The 26,176-nt window shown below is 43.4% G+C and overlaps 1 protein-coding gene across 1 annotated transcript in view; it reads left to right on the top strand.

The window, feature by feature from the left end:
• matn1 (matrilin 1) overlaps window positions 1–19,568 on the top strand; it is a 29,215-nt gene extending 9,647 nt beyond the window's left edge. The window contains exons 3-8 of the mRNA XM_078237202.1: window positions 6,764–6,986; window positions 8,501–8,623; window positions 10,454–10,858; window positions 14,474–14,623; window positions 17,446–17,535; window positions 19,516–19,568. Of these exons, the coding sequence (XP_078093328.1) occupies window positions 6,764–6,986; window positions 8,501–8,623; window positions 10,454–10,858; window positions 14,474–14,623; window positions 17,446–17,535; window positions 19,516–19,568 (1,044 nt within the window). The remainder of the gene's footprint in view (window positions 1–6,763; window positions 6,987–8,500; window positions 8,624–10,453; window positions 10,859–14,473; window positions 14,624–17,445; window positions 17,536–19,515) is intronic.
• The last annotated feature ends 6,608 nt before the right edge of the window (window positions 19,569–26,176 follow it).

The raw sequence follows: 26,176 nt of genomic DNA, 5'->3' as shown, positions 1-26,176 counted from the left end.
AATCCAAGTAGATGAATAGAACGCAAAACACTGCAGATGCTGGAAATCCAAGACAAAACCAGGCAACATCCACAGTGAGAGAAACATTTCAGACCAATGACCTTTCATCAGAATTGTTGTGAATTACCAACTACTTCCACCACAAACTAATTTCAAGTTTTAAATATCCTTTTTCTAACATAGCCCACTATGTGATAGAACATAGAACAGTACAGCACAGCAGAGGCCCTTCAGCCCTCGATGTTGTGCCGAGCTTTGTCCGAAACCAAGATCAAGCTATCCCACTCCCTATCATTCTGGTGTGCTCCATGTGCCTATCCAATAACCGCTTGAAAGTTCCTAAAGTGTCCGACTCCACTATCGCAGCAGGCAGTCTATTCCACACCCCAACCACTCTCTGAGTAATGAACCTTCCTCGGACATCCTTCCTGTATCTCCCACCATGAACCTTATAGCTATGCCCCCTAGTAACAGCTACCTCCACCCATCCACTCTATCTATCCCCCTCATCATCTTATAAACCTCTATTAAGTCGCCTCTCATCCTCCTCCGCTCGAAAGAAAAAATCCCTAGCTCCCTCAACCTTTCTTCATAAGACCTACCCTCCAAACCAGGCAGCATCCTGGTAAATCTCCTTTGCACTCTTTCCAATGCTTACACATCCTTCTTATAGCGAGGTGACCAGAACTGCACACAATATTCCAAATGTGGTCTCACCAAGGTCCTGTACAGTTGCAGCATAACCCCACAGCTCTTAAACTCAAACCCCCTGTTAATAAACGCTAACACACTATAGGCCTACTTCACGGCTCTATCCACTTGAGTGGCGACCTTCAGAGATCTTTGGATATGAACCCCAAGATCTCTCTGTTCCTCCACATTCCTCAGAACCCTGCCGTTGACCCTGTAATCCGCATTCAAATTTGTCCTACCAAAATGAATCACCTCGCACTTATCAGGGTTAAACTCCATCTGCCATTTTTCAGCCCAGCTTTGCATCCTATCAATGTCTCTTTGCAGCCTACAACAGCCCTCCACCTCATCCACTACTCCACTAATCTTGGTGTCATCAGCAAATTTACTGATCCACCCTTCAGCCCCCTCCTCTAAGTCATTGATAAAAATCACAAATAGCACCCAACACTGATCCCTGTGGTGCACCGCTGGTAACTGGTCTCCAGTCTGAAAATTTTCCATCCACCACCACCCTCTGTCTTCTATGAGGTAAGCTTCCCTTTTCCTCTTGACAAGACATTCAACCACTTTGTAAACCATGGTTCCCTCACTCGGCCATTCCCTCCCTGCCTGACAGGGACATACCTATCAAGGACATCCAGTATTTGTTCCTTGAACAAGCTCCACTTTTCATTTGTGCCTTTCCCTGACAGTTTCTGTTCCCATCTTATGCTCCCTAATTCCCACCAAATCGCATCAAAATTACCCCTCCCCCAATTGTAAACCTTGCCCTGCCGTATGGCCCTATCCCTCTCCATTGCAATAGTGAAAGACACCGAATTGTGGTCACTATCTCCAAAGTGCTCTCCCACAAACAAATCTAACACTTGGCCCGGTTCATTACCCAGTACCAAATCCAAAGTAGCCCCACCTCTTGTTGGCCTATCCACATATTGTGTCAGGAAACCCTCCTGCACACACTGTACAAAAACTGCCCCATCCGAACTATTCGACCTATAAAGGTTCCAATCGATATATGGAAAGTTAAAGTCACCCATGACAACTACCTTGTGACCTCCACACCTATCCATAATTTGCTTTGCATACCCTAACTGTTGAATGCCTCCAAATATTTCTATTCCCTTCAGAAATATTCTCTGTGAATTTGGGTCTCAGTTGACTTTAATCAAATAAAATACGATTGCTTTCAAATGGTAAATATCAATCTGAAAATTGCACAGAGTACAAAGAAGTCCTGTTGTAGTTGTGGAGAGGTACAGTCTGAGACTGTACAGTATGTGTGTGCTGTGGAATTGTGTGTCTATGCAACAGTGAATAAAGTTATAGTTATAGAAGGATCAGTGTTCAAGAAAAAGTTATTTAACAAGAGCACAAAGTCTGAAAGAGGTGTAAGATGTTGTATGTGAGTCTTATGAAGAGACTCTCTGTCTTGTGTACAGTGCAGCAGAAGGCCATTTAGCCTATCAGGTCCACACTGACTCGCCGAAAGAGCATCTTAACCCTGCACATTTACCATAGCTAATCCACCTAACCTGCACATCTTTGGACTGTGGGAGGAAACCGGAGCACCCAGAGGAAACCCATGCAGACACGGGGAGAATGTGCAAACTCCACACAGACACTGGCCCAAGCCGGGAATCAAATCCAGGTCCCTGGTGCTATGAGGCAGCAGTGCTAACCACTGTGCCACCGTGCCGCCCCAGTCATTGATAGGCTGGATTTTTAAATGCCAGTTGGAGTAAAACTGGAGGTGGCCTCGTGGAGGCAGTGGGGCGGGAGCCTCACCTCATCCACCGAGGGAGCCATCCCAGCGCCCGACATGGTTGTCAGGCCATGACTGCAGCCACTTGTCGTCCCATGGAAGGATTGACCCCCTGTGGCCAGAGCAGCTGTCACCTATTTTGTTTCAGTTTTACGTGCCTGTACTTCAGCCTCCATTTTGAGGCGCCCTCTCTCTCTCTCTCTTTCTGTCTCTCTCTCTCTCACTCCCTGTCTTTCTCTACATGTCCGAAAACTGGTGGGGCTGCCAATGTGTCATTGCTGTGTTTCAGCATGTCTTTGTAAAAGGCAGGTTGTGCTTGCCTAATCAAATTGAATTTTTTGGTGAAGTGGCAGAAGATATCGATGAAGGGAATGTGGTGGATGTTGTCTATATGGATTTAAGAAAGCATTTAACAAATACCACATAAGAGGCTGGTTAAGAAAATTGAGGCTAATGGCATAGGAGGGTCAGTGTGCAATTAGTTACAAGATTAGGATGGAAAAGTTGGGTAGTACTCCTTGGGTCGAAGGAGATTGAGAGGAAATTTTATTGAGGTGTTCATGATTGTGACAGGCGTAGATAAAGTCAATGAGGAAAACCTCTTCCCATTGGCTGCTTACCATTTACTTGGACATCGTTATTTGACATATCAAATCCCCCAGTATCACCACCCTATTAGTTGAAGAGGTGAAAAAAGGACCTATCGGATATCATTTATTTTATTCTCTTCTATTCTGGATTCCAAGAGAATTGATAAATGAACTGTACCAGATATATAAACAAGTATTAGAACAGAATAGAATCCCTGCAGTGCAGAAGGAGACCATTCAGCCCATCGAGCCTGCACCAGTAACAATCCCACCCAGGCACTATCGCCATAACTCCATGTATTTACCCTGCTAATCCACCTGACACTGAGGTTAAATTAGGCATAGCAATCAACCTAACATGCACATCTTTGGACTGTGGGAGGAAATCGGATCACCTGGAGGAAATCCATTAAGTCAATTTAAATGCATGCAAACGCATTTAAATGGCCGTTGCGCCCGTTTCGAGGTGCAGTCCCGATCGCGGCCATTTTCGGGCCTTGATAAAAGGAGAACCGGTGCGGAGGCGGGCACGGATCACGCTACGCGCCTCACGCCCGACTTTACCAAATTTTCGCGCCCGAAAATGGGCGCAACTTGATGGTAAAATTGGGCCCAGTCAGTCCGTCACCTGAGGCCGGAATTGATCCCAGGTCCCTGGCGCTGTGAGGCAGCAGTGCTAACCACTGTGCCACTGTGCGTTCTCAGACTTCAGCAGACTAACCAGAAGCTGCTGAGAGGAGAAATATTTGGAATGAAAAAGCAACACATTTTCTTCAAGCAGCTTTGGAATTGGAAGAGATCCTTTTTTAAGATCAGTGGTGTTAGTGATGCTAAAAATATTAGTGAAAAAAATAATGTGCAGCGTCTAATGTGAACGTTGGCAGCTGCTTGTTGGACTTGTCAAAGGCATGAAGAAACCATCCAATAAATTTAAAGAAAGATTAGAGGAAATCAAGATGCAATAACAACCATGGTACAGTGAGACCAATTAAGGTTCTATTGGCTGAGGTTATGTGACCTGTAGGAAGTTGATGAATGCGGATGGAGACCTCAGTATGAGTGGCTTGTTCCGGTTAATAAACGCAGGTCATTATAATGGAGAAAGAACAAAGTCCTGGAGAACTCTGATTGGCCAGATCGTAGTTTGAGAGGATTCAAGGTATCACAGAATTTTATAGCACAGAACCGGCCAACAACCATTCAGCCCCAATTGGTCCATGCCGGTGTTTATACACCATGCATGCCTGCTCCCACCTTAATACATCTCACCTTATCAATAGAGCCTTCTACTGCTTTTTCCCTTAACTTTATCAATTTCTCCTAAAATGTATCTTTCCAATCATTTCAACCATTCCATGCAGTAGTGAGTTCACAGTGTGGCAAATTCTTTAAAAGTCAGCTGTGTTAGATCCTGTCACAAGCTTTGAGGATGTGTAAAGGGCAATAGCAAATGACTCAACAAAGTGTTAACGTGGAGCGGAGAATTTCATTCTCTCAGCAGTAAAATCACCGCACTGCATTGTGAAATAGATCAAACTTCTCATGTTTTATTTAACAAGATCTTGCATAGCTTCATAAAGTTGACACAGAGGGCCCAATTTTACCATTTTCATTCTAAGTGCTGAATCTGGGCGCAATTCAGATCTGACTTGTAAATCTGTTCCCAGGCGCCCCCATACACACTCTGCCTGAAAAAAAAGTTGTGAGTCTGAATTGTGCCGTGGGTGGGGCTTATTGCACCCAAAACACTGCTGTTCTGATCGGAGCTTTGAACTGCGCAGGTGCAGTGAAAAAAAAATTGAAAAACGCGTCCCTGTCACATCGCTCCCGGGCCGCAAAAAGCGGATAAAGCGGCCCGGGAGCGAAAAGCGGGAGCGATGGCCCCCACAGACATCGCCCCACCCCCACCACATAACTGTTCCCTTTATCCACCCACTCAATCCCCGCTATCCAGGCCGACCGCCACCCCCTGCCCCCTTTCCCCCCACCGATCGGAGTGTGGCAGCGACCCCGCCGTTCCCCCCACTCCCGCCACCATAACGATCTGGCCTCCCTCCTCCTCCCCCTTCCCCCACCAGAGAACCATCTGGCCTCCCTACCATCTGGCCTCCCTTCCCCCCGCCCCCCCCCCCCTGCCCCCCCACCAGAGAGCGACCTGGCCTCCCTTCTCCCCTTCCCCCCACCAGAGAACCATCTGGCCTCCCTCCTCCCCTCCCCCCACCAGAGACACATCTGACCCGCCTCCTCCTCCCACCCCCCCACCAGAGAATGATCTAGCCCGCCTCCCTGCGCCCCCCCCCCCCCCCCGCACTCTCCCTCCACCACCAATCTGAGTCAGAGAGTCGTTGGAAGCTCTGAACCTACCTCTTTAGAAGCTGGAGCGCCCGAAGCAGACCTTTGCTGAGCAGGTCTGTTTCACGCCGAATCTGGACGGGCGAATGCGGTGGTAAAGGGGGAAATGCTGGTAAAGTTGGGCTTCCAGCTCATTAAGCGGGCGCGGTTCTGATCGCGGCCATTTTAGGGCCTTGGTAAAGTGGGCATCTGCGTGAGTGTGGATCACGCTAATTGCCTCATGCCCGACGTTACCAAGTTTTCGCTCCCGAAAACGGGCACGACACAATGGTAAAATCAGGCTCATAAGAGCATAACAGCAGGAGTTGTAAATGTAAGAGCCATCACCTTCTTGGGGATAGAACTAATGTAAGCAATATTTCTAAGGGGAAGCAACAATGGGCTGGAAATAGGAAAGCCTGAAGAAGAAACATTGGGCAGGATTGTGGGTTACACAGCATTGCAGTGTAACTCTAACACATCATTACATTGAGCCATTTAGCCCCATTTAAATTGCATATCTTATGGAATATTACCATGGTGAACATGTACATTTATCAAGACATGGGAGATTCTTTCCACACAAACTTAATGTGGAGTTAGTGAGGAGTTAGGAGGAGTTAGTGAGGTTTAGGAGGAGTTAGGAGGAGTTAGGAGGGGGAGTTAGGAGGAGTTAGTGAGGGGTTAGGAGGAGTTAGTGAGGTTTAGGAGGAGTTAGGAAGAGTTAGGAGGAGTTGGTTCTTTTGATACCCCCTATTAGTCAGTTTCATCATAAACAACAGAACAAATATTTCATTCTCTTCAATAGAGAAAATACAGGCCAAAGACCTTTACACACTGCTCACCTATAATATTAGAAAACACGCAATGGAAACTCATTAAATGACTGTTTGGGGTGGGGGGGATGATTCCAAAACAAACAAATATTAGTTTATATTAATACTTAGTTACCAAAATGATGTGTTAAATGTATCATTTACTTTCACAGGTTTGAGCTTTATATTGTAAAAACAGACTAATTCCAAGTGTTGAAGATTAAATCTATCTAAAAATCCCCACATGAATATAGCTACATGATCACAGCGCTTAATACTCTCTGCCTAGAACACTAACTTCAGACTGTGTCCCTGGTCCCTGCTTAAGAACTGTGCCCATTGTTGGGGCCAGTATCATTTCTAAGGTTAAATGCTTTAAAAAGCATTGGCTAAAAGTACTTATGATGTGGTTATGGATTAAGGTTTGATAGTAGTAATAAGCACAGACACATGGGTCTTTCTGGCCAAAGAAAAAATCAGCAAAATAATAAAGCCCACAGTGGATGATGTCTAATCAGTCATGATTATTGCAAGAAACTGACCATTTTTTGTGCCCTATCTGCTCTCAGGTTGCCATCATTGTGACTGATGGCCGGCCACAGGACCGAGTACGGGAGGCAGCCACACAAGCCAAACAGAGTGGCATTGAGATCTTTGCCATTGGTGTGGGCAGGGCAGAGATGAACTCACTGCGTGAGATCGCCAGCGAGCCCCTGGAAGAGCACTTAGACTATGTGGAAAGCTACAGCGCGATAGAGAAACTCTCCAAGAAATTCCAAGAAGCATTTTGCGGTGAGTAAAGCACCAAAGGAAGGTGAATGATGTCGGTCCAGTAATATCGCAGTTAAGAGGCTGCCTCAGTCTTCATGCCCATTCGATCATAATTCTGGGCAACAATATTGACCAGTCAGTGCTCAGACTAGACTGGTACCCTTTTTAAACTGATACTCAAGCAGGTATGGTCTACTTCTGTTTCCAGAATCATTTTATTTACTGATGACATGACTCATGTGTAATTGGAAGAGGAGTTCAACAAAGGTGTTGCTTATCATCAGTCCTCTTCAATGTCTATGCTGAAACAACGATTAAAGAAGCCTTTCAAGATATGGAACCTGGCATAAAGATTGGGGTTGAGGGGGGGGAAAAGAATGATCTGTTAGATTTGAAGATGGCAAAGCACTTGCAGCAAGCACAGAAGAAGGATTACAAACGCTAATAGACTAGTAACAGCAGGCATGAATTTTGGAATGAAAGTGAACATTGACAAAACTGAGGTGATGCATATCTCAAAATCACTCAGAGACATTCCTGTATTCATGGGAGGAAGAGGAATAGAACAGGGCAGAGCAGACCCAAGGGCCCTAGTGGCCTACTCTTGTTCCCAATTTGTATGATTGTATGAGCAAGTATTTAGGAAGCATAACATCTGCAGGTGGGAGTTTCGACAAAGAAATAGGAACAAAGATAGCAATGCAAAAGGCTGTGTTTGGCAAGAGACAATTGTTAACCAGAAAGCTGAATAAACAACTCAGGAAGCAACTTGTAAAGAGCCTGATTTGGAGTGTTGTTTTGAATGGATGTGAGACTTGGATCTGACAGAAAGAGGAGACCAAAATGCTAAATAGCTCTGAAATGTTTGGAGGAGAATAGAAAGGATCAGTTGGCCAGAAAAAGTGACAAATGATGAGGTGTTGAAGAGACTGAATGAACAAAGAAAATTGCTGAAGGTAATTCGGAAAAGAGATTGGGCAGGAAACATCTTCAGAGGAAACAGATCAGTAAGAGATGTTATGGAGAGAAGGTTTGGAGGAAAAAGAGGAAGAGAATAAGAATGCTGGATGGCTTGAAATTTGAAAGAAGTTATTGGCAAAAGGACAGAGAGACATGAGAAGACTATAAGCCAAGGACCTGCCTTCAATCAGAACACATGTGATGATAATGATGATTCATGGCAGGAGACATTTCAAGCTGTGTACCTTATTTAATTTCTGTATACAATCCAATACTACACAGTTTAAAATAATAACCATAATTGCATATTATCTTTCCTCTGCAATATAGGGATTTAACAATATTACATTAACAGTATATGTATGCAGAATTAAAGAGTTGGGCTGGAAGTCATCAACCGAATCATTGATAGAACAGTTTGAGAGGAATATAATTCTGGGGATTTTGACTTGTGGCTAAACACATTTCAATTACCAGATAATCCTGTTGAAACTCTCAGTAGTTGAGTCTGGATGCACACATTTCCATATATTTCCTTTATTGTGATTGACATTACCTGAATTTTGGTGTTGCAGTGGTGGATCTGTGTGCCAGTGGAGATCATGACTGTGAGCACATCTGCGTGAGCATTCCTAACTCTTACAAATGTGCCTGCAACGAAGGATTCACATTAAATCCAGATGGAAGAACATGCGGCAGTAAGTTTTGTTTCAGCATGGGATCACAAAGTTATTAAACTGTAAGTTAGCTAACCTGCACTTACACTTATAAGGTAAGAATATAAGGTGCACCAATGCTTGCCCTATCCATTCAGCTGTGCAACTTTATATACTGCCCCATCCCAATGCTAGCAATGCAAATGGGCCAACACAGAGGTAAAAAACAAATGTGGCTATTTTCAGGATGAATTTGGGAAATTCCTCCCCAGTTCCCTAAACCAAAGAACAAAGAACAATACAGCACAGGAACAGGCCCTTCGGCCCTCCAAGCCTGCGCCGCTCATGTGCCCAACTAGACTATTCGTTTGTATCCCTCTATTCCCAGTCTGTTCATGTGGCTATCTAGATAAATCTTAAACGATCCCAGCGTGTCCGCCTCAATCACCTTGCTTGGCAGTGCATTCCAGGCCCCCACCACCCTCTGTGTAAAATACGTCCCCCTGACATCTGTGTTGAACCTTGCCCCCCTCACGTTGAACCCGTGACCCCTTGTGTTCGTCACCTCCAACCTGGGAAAAAGCTTCCCACTGTTCACCCTATCTATGCCCTTCATAATTTTATACATCTCTATTAGGTCGCCCCTCATCCTCCATCTTTCCAGGGAGAACAACCCCAGTTTACCCAATCTCTCCTCATAGCTAAGACTCTCCATACCAGGCAACATCCTGGTAAACCTTCTCTGTACTCTCTCCAATCAAGTTAACTTCAGGAGACCAAGGTTGCCCCTGATAAATGATCAAATGTACAAGTCTAGATTTGTCCTTGCCTTTACTAGGAGCTATTGGCAACTTTCAGATAGACTGAAATGATTTGCTTGTTCTCAATCTTCCCAAATCAGCCCATTAGTGTAAATGCAGCTGTGAATCTGGGCAAGTGTAGGAAGCACATTGGTGCCTCTCAGTGAAAATGAAACCCAAGATGTGGGCATATGCCAGCAGGTCCTGCAGTCCTGTACCCAGTCCCTTATTTAATGGGTTTTGAAGCAGAGGCGATGTTGCATGAGGCGCTTGCAATCAGGGTCACTTCACTCTCTATGTACCATCTGTACTATCCTCAATAAACTTTCCATATATTTGCCACCCTCGATGTGAAAAAATTATACCTTAACCTTTTCTATGCTTCATTGTCCCAGACCATATTTGGTAATAAACATTATTCTGGAATCCAGTTCTCTAATTCCCTTGAAGATCATTAATCTGCCAATACATTTAACTCTAAGCTGCCTTTTTTTCCAAATTTTCCAATGTAAGCATCTATGTAACCATTAGCCTTTCATCATGAATGAGGCAGCCAACTTCATTTATCCGCTTACTGGCCTTTTTTTTGTCTCCTGTATGGTACCCACATTTGTACACAATGTCAAGTTGGTGATGGTCAGGCACGCATTGTACAAGTTAACACACCTGTATTGATGTATATGGTGTAGGGATTCAATGGATACTGACTGCACTGTCCATCAAATGTGTGGAAATATTGTTTGGATCAGAGGTGAACATTCTTGCTGCATTTATGCACCTATTAACAGCAATGCTCTAAAGGAATCTGAATTGAACATTCTAACTCAAATGCATCACAATAACCAACTTTTCTCTCACTTCTTAGATTAGGGGAACCGTTTTACACTTTTTTGAACCTCTTCCGAAGACCTTGATCCCGAGTATATCTTTTCTCTGGCCTCACCTACACAGCCCTCAAGGGAAATGTCGCTTGGGGTTATCTTTCTGGCTCATATTATAATTTATTGTTATAGTTCATGGGGAATATGTAAGTTCTTTCTTCTTTAACTCTTGCTTTTAACTTTGTGCACAGCTTGCAGTGCAGGAGGTGTTGATTTAGCTTTTGTCATTGATGGGTCGAAGAGTGTGAGACCTGAAAACTTCCAACTGGTAAAAAAATTCATCAATCAAATAGTTGATGCCCTGGAAGTTGGTGATCAGAATGCACGCATTGCCCTCGTCCAGTACTCAAGTTCAGTCAGGACTGAATTCCCTCTCAACAAGTTCAAAACTAAAGAAAACATCAAGACCGCAGTCAAGAAGATGGAGTACATGGAGAGAGGAACAATGACAGGCCTGGCACTGCAACATCTGTCTGAAAAAATTTTTGTCCCTTCACAAGGAGCAAGAGAGAACATCCCAAAAGTTGGAATCGTCTTTACAGATGGCCGTTCACAGGATTACATCAATGATTTTGCTCAGAAGGCCAAAGATAAAGGTAATACTTGCTGAAAAGTTTACTTTTTTTGCAACAAAATCCATTACCCACAATCCTTGTATGTAGGAGAGAAAGCTGCAAGAGTATGGGGAAAGAGGTGAGTGAAACTAATTGGAAAGCTCTTTCAAACATACATCAGAAGGACAAGGGGTTGAGGGGCCTCCTTCTGTGCTTTGAGACTCTTGCCCAGACTTTCAGGCCCTGCCACAGATGGTGTTCCCACACAGGTTGGGAAATCCATTGAAATCCCTGTACACTTTGGTAGGACTGGAAGACCCCACCAGCAGGAAGGGCTGGAAAAGCCTGCCCTATGATTGTATAAGGAAATTGTGATGTGATCTTCCCCCATTTTCTTCTCTTTATACACCTTCCCATTATGCATTATGCTCCTGTTTATTTTGTAATCAGGATATCAAACAAGTGACCTGCTCCCTGGCTACTGTGTGTGTTACTGTTAAATGCCACAAAGTGTATGACATCAGAAAGACAAAATTCCCCTGTCCTCACATATTCCATCTCTCCCTTCCTTCATCAGGGCAGGGTTAATTGCCGCCTAGAAACAGTTTTTTAATTAATCCAATTCCGAATTCACTGTGTGACAAGCTGAACCTGCTGATCCCTGGTGCAACATTTTGATGTGGAGATGCCGGCGTTGGACTGGGGTAAACACAGTAAGAAGTTTAACAACACCAGGTTAAAGTCCAACAGGCTTATTGGGTAGCAAAAGCCACACAAGTTTTCGGAGCCCCAAGCCCCTTCTTCAGGTGAGTGGGAATTCTGTTCACAAACAGGGCATATTAAAGACACAGACTCAATTTACATGAATATTCATGTAAATTGAGTTTGTGTCTTTAATATGCCCTGTTTGTGAACAGAATTCCCACTCACCTGAAGAAGGGGCTTGGGGCTCCGAAAGTTTGTGTGGCTTTTGCTACCAAATAAACCTGTTGGACTTTAACCTGGTGTTGTTAAACTTCTTACTGCAACATTTTGATTACAGACAACTTAAAATAAATTTAATGCTAATAGACTGAGGAAATCACTGGTGGGATTAATCATAATGAATGGTGGAGCAGGCTTGAAGGGCCGAATGGCCTGCTCCTGTTCCTATTTTCTATGAAGATTATTTGGAGCAATGTTACTAAGAACCCAGAACTGTCTGAACAACAACAGGTTGTAGAATTCAAACTAGTTAAAATGCAAATGAACAATTATCCATTTCTTTAACTGCTCATTTTTTGCTCTTAAATCATAGAATCCCTACAGTGCAGAAGAGGCCACTTGGCCTACCGAGTCTGCACCAATACTCTGACAGTATCTTACCCAGGCCCTCTCCCTTGTCCTAGCCCCTTAACCCCAGACACATTTCCCATGGCTAATCTATCTAACCTACACATCTTGGGACACTAAGGGGGATTTTGACCATGACCAGCCCACCTAACCTGCTCATCTTTGGAATGTGAAAGGAAACCCATGCAGACTCGGCACAAACGTACAAACTCCACACAGACGGTGACCCAAAGCTGGAATTGAACCCGGGTCCCTGGTGCTGTGAGGCAGCAGAGCTCGCCGCTGTGCCATCGTGCCACTCCATCTACATTCTTAATTTTCTGAACTCAAGATGAGCAGCGTCAGTTCTGTTGTGCGAAATAATTGTTGTTTTGGACAGACATTGTTAGTGATGGAGCACACCCAAGTCAGGTGCAGCAGATGTAAACGCAGAACAGGGTTTCCTCTACTCCATCCCCACAATATTCCTCACCTTTAGCCTTAGTACAATAACCCCGACTGTAGCAAAGTGGCATTATTCCTTTTTCTGCATTATGGAACCAAGTTTATTGAGTGAACTGTTAATACTCATTTCAAACTGGATTTATACTGGTTTTAGATTGCAACAATTTGGATCTTGACATTTCATGAAGTGTACATTGCAATTTTAAACATGTGTTACTGTGCACATTACTCTTTGAAACATCAGTTATTTGCCTTTAAATTTCTCACTTTTCCCTGTACATCTAATTTGGTCAAATCCTGCTCTGCCTTCATATTTCTTCAACTCCCTCTGCTTTTCATTCACAGAATCATCCAGAAATGGAACCATTGCTTTCACTAAATAAGGAGCTAGAAACGCAGGCTCATTTGTTAAATCAATCTGATTGGGAAGAAGATGAGAACTTAGATTGTACTTTCTTCAAAATTTGTTAAAGGTTCATGAAGGGTATGTTTAGAAGAATATCATTAACAAGGAAATATTTAGTTTCTATATTCCAACACATTTACATTTCAATTTATTTAACAACCTGCGTAGTAAACAAAATAAAGCAAATTCTGCAAGAGCAGTGATCAATGAAAAAAATTCAAATGCTTTGTTCTGTCCCTCAACCTGCAAACTTGCCTCAATAGCAGCACGGTGGCACAGTGGTTAGCACTGCTGCCTCACAGTGCCAAGGACCTGGGTTCGATTCCCAACTTGGGTCACTACCTGTGTGGAATCTGCATGTTCTCCCTGCGTCTGCGTGGGCTTCCTCCGGGCGCTCCAGTTTCCTCCCACAGCCTGAAAGACGTGCTGGTTAGGGTGCATTGACCTGAACAGGCGCCGGAGTGTGGCGACTAAGGGAATTTCACAGTAACCTCATTGCAGTGTTAATGTAAGCCTTACTTGTGACTAATAAATAAACTTTAACTTTATAGCGGGCATTAAATTCTGCCCTAGAAATCTGACCCTGTCTATTGCAACTTCTGCCTCTATATTTATCACAGTCCTTAACTTCCCTTCTGTGCGTGGCAGTCATATTTCTATCTATCAGTCCTTGAGAATTGGAGGTCCATTGGGAAGTCAACATAAAAATGATGGCTGGCTAATCATTGAAATCTTTCCATTCCAACACCAATAAATTGCCCACATATACAACAGGAGTCATTGAATGGTAATGTGAAATCGATTATTCCCCTTCATATTAAAACTCAAAGAATCCCTGCAATGCAGAAGGAGGCCATTTGGCCCATTGAATATGCACCGACTCCCTGGCAAAGCATCTTACCCAAACCCGACCACCATAACCCCACGTATTTACCCAGCTCATCTCCCTTACCTACACATCTTGAGACACTAAGGGGCAACTTAGCATGGCCAATCCACCTAACTTGCACATCTTTGGACATTAAGGAATAATTTAGCATGGCCAATTAATCTAACCTGCACATCTTTGGACTGTGGGAGGAAACCAGAGCACCTGGAGGAATCCCATGCAGACACGGGGAGAACGTGCAAACTTCAGACAGTCACCGAACCCAGGTCTCTGGTGCTGTGAGGCAGCAGTGCTAACCACTGTGCCACCAATAACACCAATTCTAACACCCTGCTACTCCAGATAAAATTGGTTAATATTAAGGATGAACATGCATCTCCATCTGACTCATTGTTGCAATTATCCATCAAATAGATGGCACTGTAATATTTGTTATTCTATGTTATACAATCCCAAGGAACTGAGTCTGCAATAACGACAGCACCATATCAAGTTGTAAGTACAAAATGTTCGGCAATGCTGACATTCGTCCCCATGGATTTTTATGTACTAAACGTAATTAGAAATTCATGTTTATCTGTTTCAGGAATTAAGATGTTTGCAATTGGAGTGGGGAATGCACTTGAGGAAGAATTAAGGATAATTGCTTCAGATCCAGTTAAGGATCATTATCATTATACTGCAGATTTCAAGACAATGAATCAAATTGCAGACAAATTACAGGTCAAAATATGCGGTAAGGGATATTCTTTCAATACAATTCAGTCTTTTATTATTGCTGTCTTAATCTGGACATTGTCAAACGTTTCAGTTTGGGGAACCTTGCAAATACTGACACACTCTGAAGACTCTGTAATATTGCCATGAGCTTGAGGACTGTTGAGAAATTTTATCTATGAACCCATATTGTAATTTCAAAAAGACAATGTCAGCTACTCAAAGGAATACAGTGCTATTGTTGCAGGAAGTGTTTTTGACTACCCTACAGCAACAGAAATACAATCCCCGCAGGTCTGAATTAGGCCTTGTCTATATTATTGGTGACTTCAACTTCCTTTGCATAAAATGGACAAAGTGTGATGTGCAAATTAGCTAAAACATTTGTCTCAATAATTACATGTTTTACCTCAACGCATTATAATGTGGCATGGGCTTTCAGTACTGACCTTAAACTGTATTGCAACTCCATGTGGTGGAACACCCAAGCAACAGTGATCAGAACATAGTTAGTTTTTATTGCATTGGTCAATTGAAGGTTACCCGACATGAATTGTGTGGAAACATGAGAATTGGGTATATTACAATAAAAGGGGAAGGTATCCTAGCTGGAATAAAGAACCTTGATGTAGATTGAGCTGTGGGTCTAAGGGTAATCAATGGTCTGAAGCATGTGAATTGCAAACTCAGATAAAAGCAATTTACTGCGGATGCTGGAATCTGAAACAAAAACAAAAAATGCTGGAAGATCTCAGCAGGTCCAACAGCATCTGTGGAGAGAGAATAGAGCTAATGTTTCAAGTCCGGATGACTCTTCATCAGCTCTGCTGAGATTTTCCAGCATTTTCTGTTTTTTATTTGGAAGCCTCTTGCCTTTATCTTTAACAACTCCTTGGGGTTTTGATTTTTCCTTTGAATTGGGAGCGTGCTTATTTGGTGCTGCTTTTCATAAAGGCAGATAAATTGGTGTGGAGATGCAGATAAATTGTGTGTGCAGATAAATTGGATCCAGGGAATGATAAGGGATTGCAAAACATCCTAGGAATCACTGAGATAGAGAAGGTATTATCAAAGGCACTCAACATGGCTTCTGGAAAAGGACATTGTGTTTAACTAATTGACTCGAATTGTTTCAGGAAGTTAAAAGGTTAGTGGACTATTTTCTTAACTGGCCTCAGAAAAAGCATTGGGCAAATAGTCCATAGGGTTGCAGGTGACACAAAACTTTATGCAAGTATCAGCACTTTGCAAGAGAAGAAATTTCTGTAAGCAAATTTAAATGCCCTAGGGGATTGAGCCTAATGCAAGCAGATTTTGCTTTGATTTGATTTGATTTATTATTGTCACATGTATTAGTATACAGTGAAAAGTATTGTTTCTTGCGTGCTATACAGACAAAATATACCATACATAGGGAAGGAAAGGAGAGAGTGCAGAATGTAGTGTTATAGTCATAGCTAGAGTATCCTTTAAGATGTCTCAAAGATGTCCTTTAACTTAGATAAGTGCAGTGTAATGGTCTTGGGCTTGAATCAACATTGTATGTACATACAGACTACACTACACAGTACTGAATTAAACTCAGTGCAGAGAGCAAGGGATTGGGGCATGACTGTTTATTAAACTGTAAAGATTTCTCTAAGATTCTTGGTCAATTCATTTTAATGGAGCAAAATCATATGCAGCCAGTGGGCAAATAATCAATGTCTACGGCAGCGAGCACATCTATCTGTTAGTATCGTGGGAAAGATCTCGCCACTTGTTGATAATTTAATCTATTACTGCTGCAACCTGTATACACAGGATGCGGGTGTCACTGGCAAGACCAGCATTTGTTGCTCAACCTTAATTGCTATGACCACGTAGCTTGCTACATTTCCGAGGGCAGTTAATATGACCAGACCAGGTTAAAAAAATAGATTTATTTCCTTAAAGGATAGGTGAATTTTTCCAACAGATGGCAAGAGTTTCATGGCCACCTCACTGAGACTAGGGGTGGAATTTTCCAGCCGCACTCGCCCCAAAACCGGAAAATCCCGCCCGATGATTCCTGTGGCAGGCAGGACGGGAAGATTTCGCCCTCGGTTTCAATTCCAGATTTTTAAAAATTAATTAGTTGAATTGATTAACTAATTGGATTTAAATGCCACCAGCTCAAGGTGGGATTTGAACCCAGGTCCCTAGAGCATTAGCCTGGATCTCTAGAGCACCAGTCCAGTGATATTACAACAATCCCACCATCTCCACCACCCCACCCCCGCCCAACCCCCTGATTTGGGGAGAACAGGAAAATCAGACCTAGAAATGAGAATAGGAGGAAAGAGAACGGAATCAATTATTCTTCATGCCATGTCTGCACATAGAGTCATGCAGCACAGAAGGAGGCCCTTCGGCCCATTATGTCTGTGCTGGCCTTCAAGCACCTATCTATTCTAATCCCTTTTTCCAGCGCTTGGCCCGTAGCCTTGTATGCCATGGCTTTTCAAGAGCTCATCTAAATGCTTCTTAAATGTTGTGAGGGTTCCCACCTCCACCACCCTTTCAAAGTGAGTTCCAGATTCCCACCACCCTCTGGGGGAACTCCCCTCTTAATCCCCTGCCCCTTGCCACATGAGAGTGGGCACTTGGATACAGTTACGTTGTGTCACAACCAATATATCTATATTGAAGACCATCACAGAGGAAGGCATGAAAACTGCATTGTGTAGATCCAGATCGAAGTATCATTCACTAACCAAAACGTTTTCAATTTCACTGCTTTTAACATCCCAGTAAGCGTGATCTGCATTGCAGCTCGGGATTGGTGGCATGACTGGAATATGTTTGTATTTTTGCTTTCAGCTGCACCACCCAAAGACCCATGTGCCTGCGAATCACTTGTGGAATTCCAGAGAAAGGTCGAGAAAATAATTAAAACACTGACATCGAAACATATCCTTTTCATCCCGTGTGTGGTTCACCATAAAAATACACTACTATGCAATTATGCACATTTTAGCTGTAAAGTGTATTTATTTATTAGTGTTACAAATAGGCTTCAATTAAGACTGCAATGAAGTCAGTGTGAAAATCCCCTTAACACCTTAATGGAAGAAAAAAATATCTAGGCGGTATAAACGTTTCAGTTCTGAACTCTTACTGTGAAATACACTTTGCCGCTTATGACCGATGCACACACAATGGAAGGTGTCATCAACAGCGCTATCAGGTGGCACTTATTCAGCAGATAACCTGCTCACTGATGTTCAGTTTGGGTACCACCAGGGTCACTCGGCTCCCAACCTCAATACAGCCTCGGTCCAAACATGGACCAAAGAGCTGAACTCGAGATCTGAGGTGAGAGCGACTGTCCCTGACACCATGGCAGCATTTAAGCAAGTTTGGTATCAAGGAACCCTAGCAATATTGACTTCCACGAGAATCAGAGAGAAAATTCTCCACTATGATTAGAGTTATACCTAACAGAAAGGAAGATGCTTGTGTTTGGTGGAGGCCAATCATCTCAGCCTGAAGACATTGCCATGAGAGTTCCTCAGCATGGTCTCATAGGCCTAACCATCTTTAGCTGCTTAACTATGGCCTTCCTGCCATCATTAGATCTAAAGTTGAGATGTTCATTGATTGTGCAGTGTTCAGTCCCATTCACAACTCCTCAGATAATGAAACAGTTGGTGCCCATATGCAGCAAGACCTGGACAACGTTCAGGCTTAGGCTGATAAGTGGCAAGTAACATTCTCACCACACAATGAGAATTCATTGTGGCAATGAGAGAATCTAACCACCTCCCCTTGAGGCTTAATGGCATTATCATTGCCAAATCTCCCACCATCAACATACTGGAGGTAACTATCAACCAGATCTGAACTGGACTAGCCATATAAATACTGTGGCTACAAGAGAGGTCAGTGACTGGAAATTCTGCAGTGAGTAACTCACTTCCTGACTCTCCAAAGCCTGTCCACCATCTATAAGTCAGGAGTGTGATGGAACGCTCTCCACTTGCCTGGATGAGTCAACTCCAACAACACTCAATCTAAAACAAAGCAGCCTGCTTGTCTGCCACCCCAACCAACAAACATTCATTCCTCCCACCGCTGGCGTACAGTGGTAGCAGTGTGCACCATCTATAACATGCACTGCAGCAATTCGCCAAAGCTTCTTCAACACACCTAGAAAAGCAAGGGCTGCAGGCGCATAGGAACATCTACTACCTGCAAGCTCCCCTCCACTTCACACGCCATCCTGACTTGGAAATGTATGGGTGCCACTTCACTGTCGCTGGGTCAAAAACTTGGAACTCCCATTGTGGATGCACCTACATCACATGGACTACAGCAGTTCAAGATGGTCTTCTAAGGACGAATTAGGGACAGACAGTGAAGAAGGCAACGAGAGAGTGCAGAATGTGGTGTGACAGTCATAGCTAGGCTATAGAGAAAGATCAACTTAATATACGGTAGGTCCATTCGAAAGCCTGATGGCAGCAGGGAAAAAGCTGTTTTTGAGTCGATTGGTACGTGATCTCAGAATTTTGTATCTTTTTCCTGACGGAAGAAGGTGAACGAGAGAATGTCCGGGGTGCTCTTGATTATGCTGGCTGCTTTTCCGAGGCAATGGGAAGTGTAGATGGAGTAAAAGAAACCTTTGTTATCTACAATAATTTTGTAGGTGTCTTTTAATTGATTTTTGAGCTTTTGATCAGTAGAAATAATTGTTACTTGACTGCTAAGTACCTAGAATTTACTGTCAGCTAGTTGATGTGTGACAGGTTTATGTTTGTGTGCACATGTATGGTATAGAATGAAGATAAATAATTCAATGAAAATTTGGAACCATTAGAACACTTCTATACAAAACACTGAAGATTAATGTTTTGACTCATGCAATATTGTCCTTAACAATTTTTATACTAGGTGCCTTCACAAAAAAACTGGCAGCTCTTGAGAATAGACTTCTCGTCTAATAGATTCCAGTGCACTTTTCCTGACACCCTTAACATCGTCACTAAGTATCCTATTGTAAAATACTGAAAACATGCTTATTTAATATACAAAAGCATCTGAACTACTAAAACTGCTTTCAACTATTTTAAAGAGTCTAATCTATTTAACCTTCTCTTAGCACAGGAACCCTGTCATGTCAAGTGCAGTCGTTTCCAAATGGACAAAGCCCTGTGAATTATGTCAGAATCTTTGAATATTTTTGCAGTATATTTTGTATATTAAAGCACGTCACCAAATGTAAAACTAACATGTATTTATATTGTAATTTACTTGATACTAATATTGATCATCGATACCAGTACCAATCGTATCCCTCCACCATATTAATTCCTAGCCTATATATTTTGTCCACTGGTTAAAAGAAAAATGACAGGCTCAAAATACAGATCCTATTATGATTGACGCAAAAATAAAATAGCCCAATGAAGCAAACTATTGTAGTTATTGATAAGACCAAAGTTGATAAAATGTGAGGTAAACAGCTTAAAGAAATGAACTTCTGTTAAACAAAACCAAGAATCATTGCGTCTTATGTGTTTCTTTTTTAAAATCTGGATATTTATGAAAGTATATTTAAGAAAAGAGATATCAGGCATTTTTAAGAGGTTTTATGGGCGTTCTGTTTTATCATCTTGGTAAACCCTAGTTTATGTCAGGAAATAAAACAGATCAATTAAAGTGGCCTAAAAATATCAAGTTCTGGACAATGATTTCTTTATTTACATTATTATTTCTCTCCTTTGGCCGGTCTGTTGGACTCTGCAACACCATCGATTAGAATATTCTTCTTTCACACTTAAAATCTGAGCCCAAAGCTGACTGAGAGGTGATGACAGTTCACACCGGTTCTGAAAACTTTACAGTACACCGATCAGATCACACCTGGAATTTTTGGCATTTTTAGAATGAGACAAATGAAATGAATGAAGTAGCCTGAGTTTAGACCAGCACATGGCCAAACTAATTGTTTAAAGTTTAATTTTAAAAGTTTATTTATTAGTGTCACAAGTAGGCTTACATTAACACTGCAATGAAGTTACTATGAAAATCCCCTAGTCGCCACACTCCGGCGCCTGTTCGGGTACACTGATGGAGAATTTAGCACGGCCAATGCACCTAACCAGCACATCTTTCAGACTGTGGGAGGAAACTGGAGCAGACACAGGGGGAATGTGCAGATTCCACATAGACAGTGACCCAAACCAGGAATCAAACCCAGGTCCCTGGCGCTGTGAGGCAGCAGTGCTAACCACTGTGCCGCTGTACCGTCCATGGGATGTAGGTGTCGCTGGCTAGGCCAGCTTTTATTTCCCATCCTAATTGCCCTTGAGAAGGTGGTGGTGAGCTGCCTTCATGAATCTCTGCTGTCCATTTGTGTAGATACACCCACTGTGCTGTTAGAAAAAGGATTCCAATGCACCTAACCAGCACATCTTTCGGACTGTGAGAGGAAATCGGAGCACCCAAAGGAAACCCACGCAGAACAGGGAGAATGTGCAGATTCCGCACAGACAGTGACCCCAGCCAGGTCCTTGGCGCTTTGAGGTAGCAGTGTTAACCCACTGTGCCACCGTGCTGCCCAGTACTGATCGATACTCATTTGAAAGTTCTACTCCATTTGCAAAAGCAGATTGATCGCGAAGTATAAGTCAACCTGTGGAAGATGGGACTTGGTAACAGAATCTTTTTGAACAGAAAGTTTGTTGTTTTCTCTCTGAATACAAATATTGTCCCTTAAAAAAAACCCTTAACTGGAAAAAAACTCAATAAACCAGAGCCAACTAACCATAAAATCAAACTCTCAACGGAAGGTTCCCCAGCAAGTAGTCACCTCTCCTTCACCTGCACAGCATGTTTTGGTCTAACATGTTTTACACCTTCAGGACAACCAATAGTACCACCTCCTCATATGAACTAGGAGCAGGATTAGGGCTTCTGGCCCTCAAGCCTGCTCTGCTACTCATTAAGATCATGGCTGATCTTTTCATGGACTCAGCTCCATTTACCCACCCACTCACCATAACCCTTAATTCCTTACTGTTTAAAAATCTATCTATCTTTGCCTTAATACCTCTCATAGATAAGAGACACAAATAAGTCCCAGTATTCTGAAGGTTTTTTACTTTCTCCACCCTCCAATCCTCCCCCCAAATAATGTCTTAATTTAACTATTACTTTCTGATTTAAAATTATCCTGAGAAAGGGTATACTGGCATTGGTGGGGGGTACAGAGGAGATTCACTAGGTTGATTCCGGAGTTGAGAGGATTGGCTTATGAGGAGAGACTGAGTAGACTGGGGCTATACTCATTGGAATTCAGAACAATGAGGGGAGATCTTATAGAAACATATAAAATTATGAAGGGAATAGATAAGATAGAAGCAGGGAAGTTGTTTCCACTGGCGGGTGAAACTAGAACTAGGGGGCATGGCCTCAAAATAAGGAGAAGCAGATTTAGGACTGAGGAAGTTCTTCACCCAAAGGGTTGTGAATCTGTGGAATTCCCTGCCCAGTGACGCAGTTGAGGCTACCTCTTTGAATGTTTTTAAGGCAAGGATAGATACATTTTTGAACAGTAAAGGAATTAAGGGTTATGGTGAGCGGGCGGGTAAGTGAAGCTGAGTCCACGAAAAGATCAGCCATGATCTTATTGAATGGTGGAGTAGGCGCGAGGGGCCAGTTGGCCTCCTCCTGCTCCTAGTTCTTATGTTCTTATCTCACCCATTCCACTTTGGTGATGCCCTATTCTCAGAAATTAATTCATCTGAGGTTAGGCCATTCTCGAGTGGAAACAATCAGCATTTATTGCCTATTTCTAGTTGCCTTGAAAAGTTGTTAGTGGGTTACCTTCTTCGATGGCAGAGCAGTTTAATACAATTTGAGTGGAGTCACAGATAGACCAGGCCAGGCTGGAATAACAGTTGAGTTTTTGACAACAATCAACCAACTTCATGGTCATTTTTACTCGAGGTTCCAAAGCTCAATGAACCAACATTGGTCAATGACTAATAGATCACATTCCAGCGAGAACTCGTCAAGGTCTGGATCTGCCATTCATTCTTTGTTGATTGGCCTCTACTGCTGACAGAGGCAGAGAGGGAAGGAGGGAAGTGGATTCCTCCAAGGGGCATGGGTGGTGGACAGCAGCAAACCCCTGACTCCAAACCTCCATCCTCCCGGGTAAATGGTCATGGCTGATAAGGGTTTATCTACGTCTCACTCTGTTAGTGCATCTGCTTTTCATCCTCTCTGCTTGCTGGGGGAGTCCTTGCTCCCCCATCCTTGCTGGGGGAGTCTGATCTCACTTTCAGCACAGGGTACAGTCCTGCTCCTCCCCAGCTAATTCTGTGGCCTCCTCCTGGGAGCTATTTAGGATTCTAATATCTGGAATGCTGTCGCCAATCATGCCCCTCTCCCTGTTGCGATCATTCTTTCCTGTAGACAGACAGAAGGACTGGTTGTCATGCCAATGAGTGCATGAGGAATTCAGGGGCATGCGTGCCCATGCCAGCTCCTGAGCCCTACCCAGGGAGGATTAACAAACAGTATTTCCTACAACTAATAGAAGATCGAGGCGGCACGGTGGCCCAGTGGTTAGCACTGCTGCCTCACAGCACCAGGGACCCGGGTTCAATTCCCAGCTTGGGTCACTGTCTGTGTGGAGTCTGCACGTTCTCCCCGTGTCTGCGTGGGTTTCCTCCGGGTGCTCCGGATTCCTCCCACAGCCCAAAGATGTGCGGGTTAGGTGGATTGGCCATGATAAATTGCCCCTTAGTGTCAGGGAGACTAGCTAGGGTAAATGCATGGGGATAGGACCTGAGTGGGAATGTGGTCGGTGCATACCCGATGGGCCGAATGGCCTCCTTCTGCACTTTTGGGATTCTCTGAATATTGAGAGCATGAAGCAGCTGACACAGCGAACACATCCCATCAGCTGCCAACTCGATCTCCTCTCGAATACCCCAGTGCCCTCGCACACTTACACTGCCTAATGTCCTAATGAATGTCACTTAACAGTGAGTAGTTGGTTTCACTTTTGGCGGAGCGCAGCAGATTGTTCATCCTTTATCGGCACTGCTAGACTGTTCTTCTGTGGGCCCACTGGGAGCTAAACTCCACTGTGAATTCCATCCAGATTGCCATGATCAGATGGGAGGCCCTCTGGTTGCCATCCCTGCAAAGGGGCACCTTCCATCTTTCCTGTCCTCCTGCAGGGAAGCCTCACTGGACCGTGGAGCCACATGTTAGATGTTCTGTGATATTCTGCTATCTGCAGAAGGTCTCCCCTTCTGGAAAGACAGCCAGTCCGATGGTCCTGGCCTGCAGTGAGTGAACGGCTGCCCGTGTCCCCTTTAAATATGGTGTCGGGGCCTTCTGTCCCATGAGGTAACAGCAGGGGCAGTGAGTCCTGCCCACCCTCACTGTGAAATTCACTGTGCTCCTCATGCATGTGTTGCGAAGTTGGGGAGAGTAATTGTAGATTGGGAGGTAGGAAGTTAGAATTTTGTATTTGTAAAATTGTAAAATGAAGTTACACAGAGAACCCAAACTGAAACATTTTTATCGAAAGGCCAAGCAGCATTCTTTTACCAAGACAGCAGGTTTTTGAATTTAGCCAATCAATTTGAATCAGGCACTTAAATACCAAAAACCTATCAAATTTAAATCTGATGGTTTTGACAACCTAGGATCAATCCTATTGTGAAAAATATTGATATGTCATCATGGGTATAAAAGAAGGGGGCAGTGGGACAAAGAGGGAAGAGCAACTGCCACCTGCCAGAGCTAATGGCTCTCAGCTCTCAACTCTCTCTCTCTAGAGAGTGAGAGAGAGAATCGCTGGCTCTCTTAGCTTCATTTATGTCTGAGAGAAAGCAGCATCTAGATTGCAAAGATACCAAAGAAGAAAGAAGTTCCAGATAGAAGAATCAATAGAGAAAGCCCAGAATACTCCGGAAGACACAAAACCTGGTTGTAATTTAGACAGTGACTAAATTCTATCTTTGTTAATGAGTGGGAATTGTACTTATTATAAATTACCATTAGAATCTTGTTTTATTTGGGATTAGTTAATAGAAGGGATTTATTTGGTTTGTTAATAGTTTAGTTAATTTGCTCACTGTTAGATAAATAAATTGTTACATGGTGATTTTAGAGAGAGTGTCAGGGATTTATTTTGTATTTAACCACCAGAGGTTGCTGAAGAGCAGCTCACACCACTCCACAGAACATAGAACATAGAACAGTACAGCACAGAACAGGCCCTTCGGCCCACGATGTTGTGCCGAGCTTTGTCTGAAACCCAGATCAAGCTATTTCCTCCCTATCATCCCGAAGTACTCCATGTGCCTATCCAATAGCTTCTTAAATGTTCCTAAAGTTTCTGACTCCACTATCCCTGCAGGCAGTCCATTCCACACCCCAACCACTCTCTGAGTAAAAAACCTACCTCGGACATCCTTCCTATACCTCCCACCATGAACCCTATAGTTATGCCCCCTAGTTACCGCTCCATTCACCCGAGGAAATAGTCTTTGAACGTTCACTCTATCTATCCCCCTCATCATCTTATAAACCTCTTATCAAGTCTCCTCTCAACCTCCTCCTCTCCAAAGAGAAAAGCCCAAGTTCCCTCAACCTTTCCTCATAAGACCTACCCTCCAAACCAGGCAGCATCCTGGTAAATCTCCTTTGCACTCTTTCCAGTGTCTCCACATCCTTCTTGTAGTGAGGTGACCAGAACTGCACACAATATTCCAAATGTGGTCTCACCAAGGTCCTGTACAGTTGCAGCATAACCCCACGGCTCTTAAACTCAAACCCCCTGTTAATGAACGTCAACACACTATAGGCCTTCTTCACGGCTCTATCCACTTGAGTGGCAACCTTTAGAGATCTGTGGATATGGACACCAAGATCTCTCTGTTCCTCCACAGTCTTCAGAACCCTACCTTTGACCCTGTAATCCACATTTAAATTTGTCCTACCAAAATGAATCACCTCGCATTTGTCAGGGTTAAACTCCATTTGCCATTTTTCAGCCCAGCTCTGCATCCTATCTATATCTCTTTGCAGCCTACAACAGCCCTCCACCTCATCCACTACTCCACCAATCTTGGTGTCATCCACACACACCTTTTACAGATTATAGGGCGAGATATTCCTCTTTGGGTGTTTTGGGGTTAGATCTCAGAGGGGGGATCAACCCCTGCTTTATAACACATGCAATGAGCTGACAGTGCAAGATAGCAAATGGCCAGCCATCCCACTCCCGAATGGAAATCAATCTCATTTTCCCTTCCGCCACCCAATTTAGACTCCAGAATGGAAGATACCACCCCCTGTCTCAGGTGAAGGATGCTAACGCTGAAACATGCTCACATTTATAAATACATTAAAAAAACAAATATTTGGCAATGGCAAAATAACTTTCGTTGAGGTGGGTCAAAAATAAGTCAAATGCAGCAACAAAGCAAAGGCATGTGGAAGAGAAAATGCTGGAAAATCTCAGCGGGTCTGGCAGCATCTGTAAGGAGAGAATAGAGCTGACGGTTCGAGTCCAGATGAC

This window comes from Mustelus asterias, chromosome 21 (assembly GCF_964213995.1).
Source record: "Mustelus asterias chromosome 21, sMusAst1.hap1.1, whole genome shotgun sequence".
NCBI lineage: Eukaryota > Metazoa > Chordata > Chondrichthyes > Carcharhiniformes > Triakidae > Mustelus > Mustelus asterias.
This window is presented reverse-complemented; position numbering and strand designations above follow the sequence as displayed.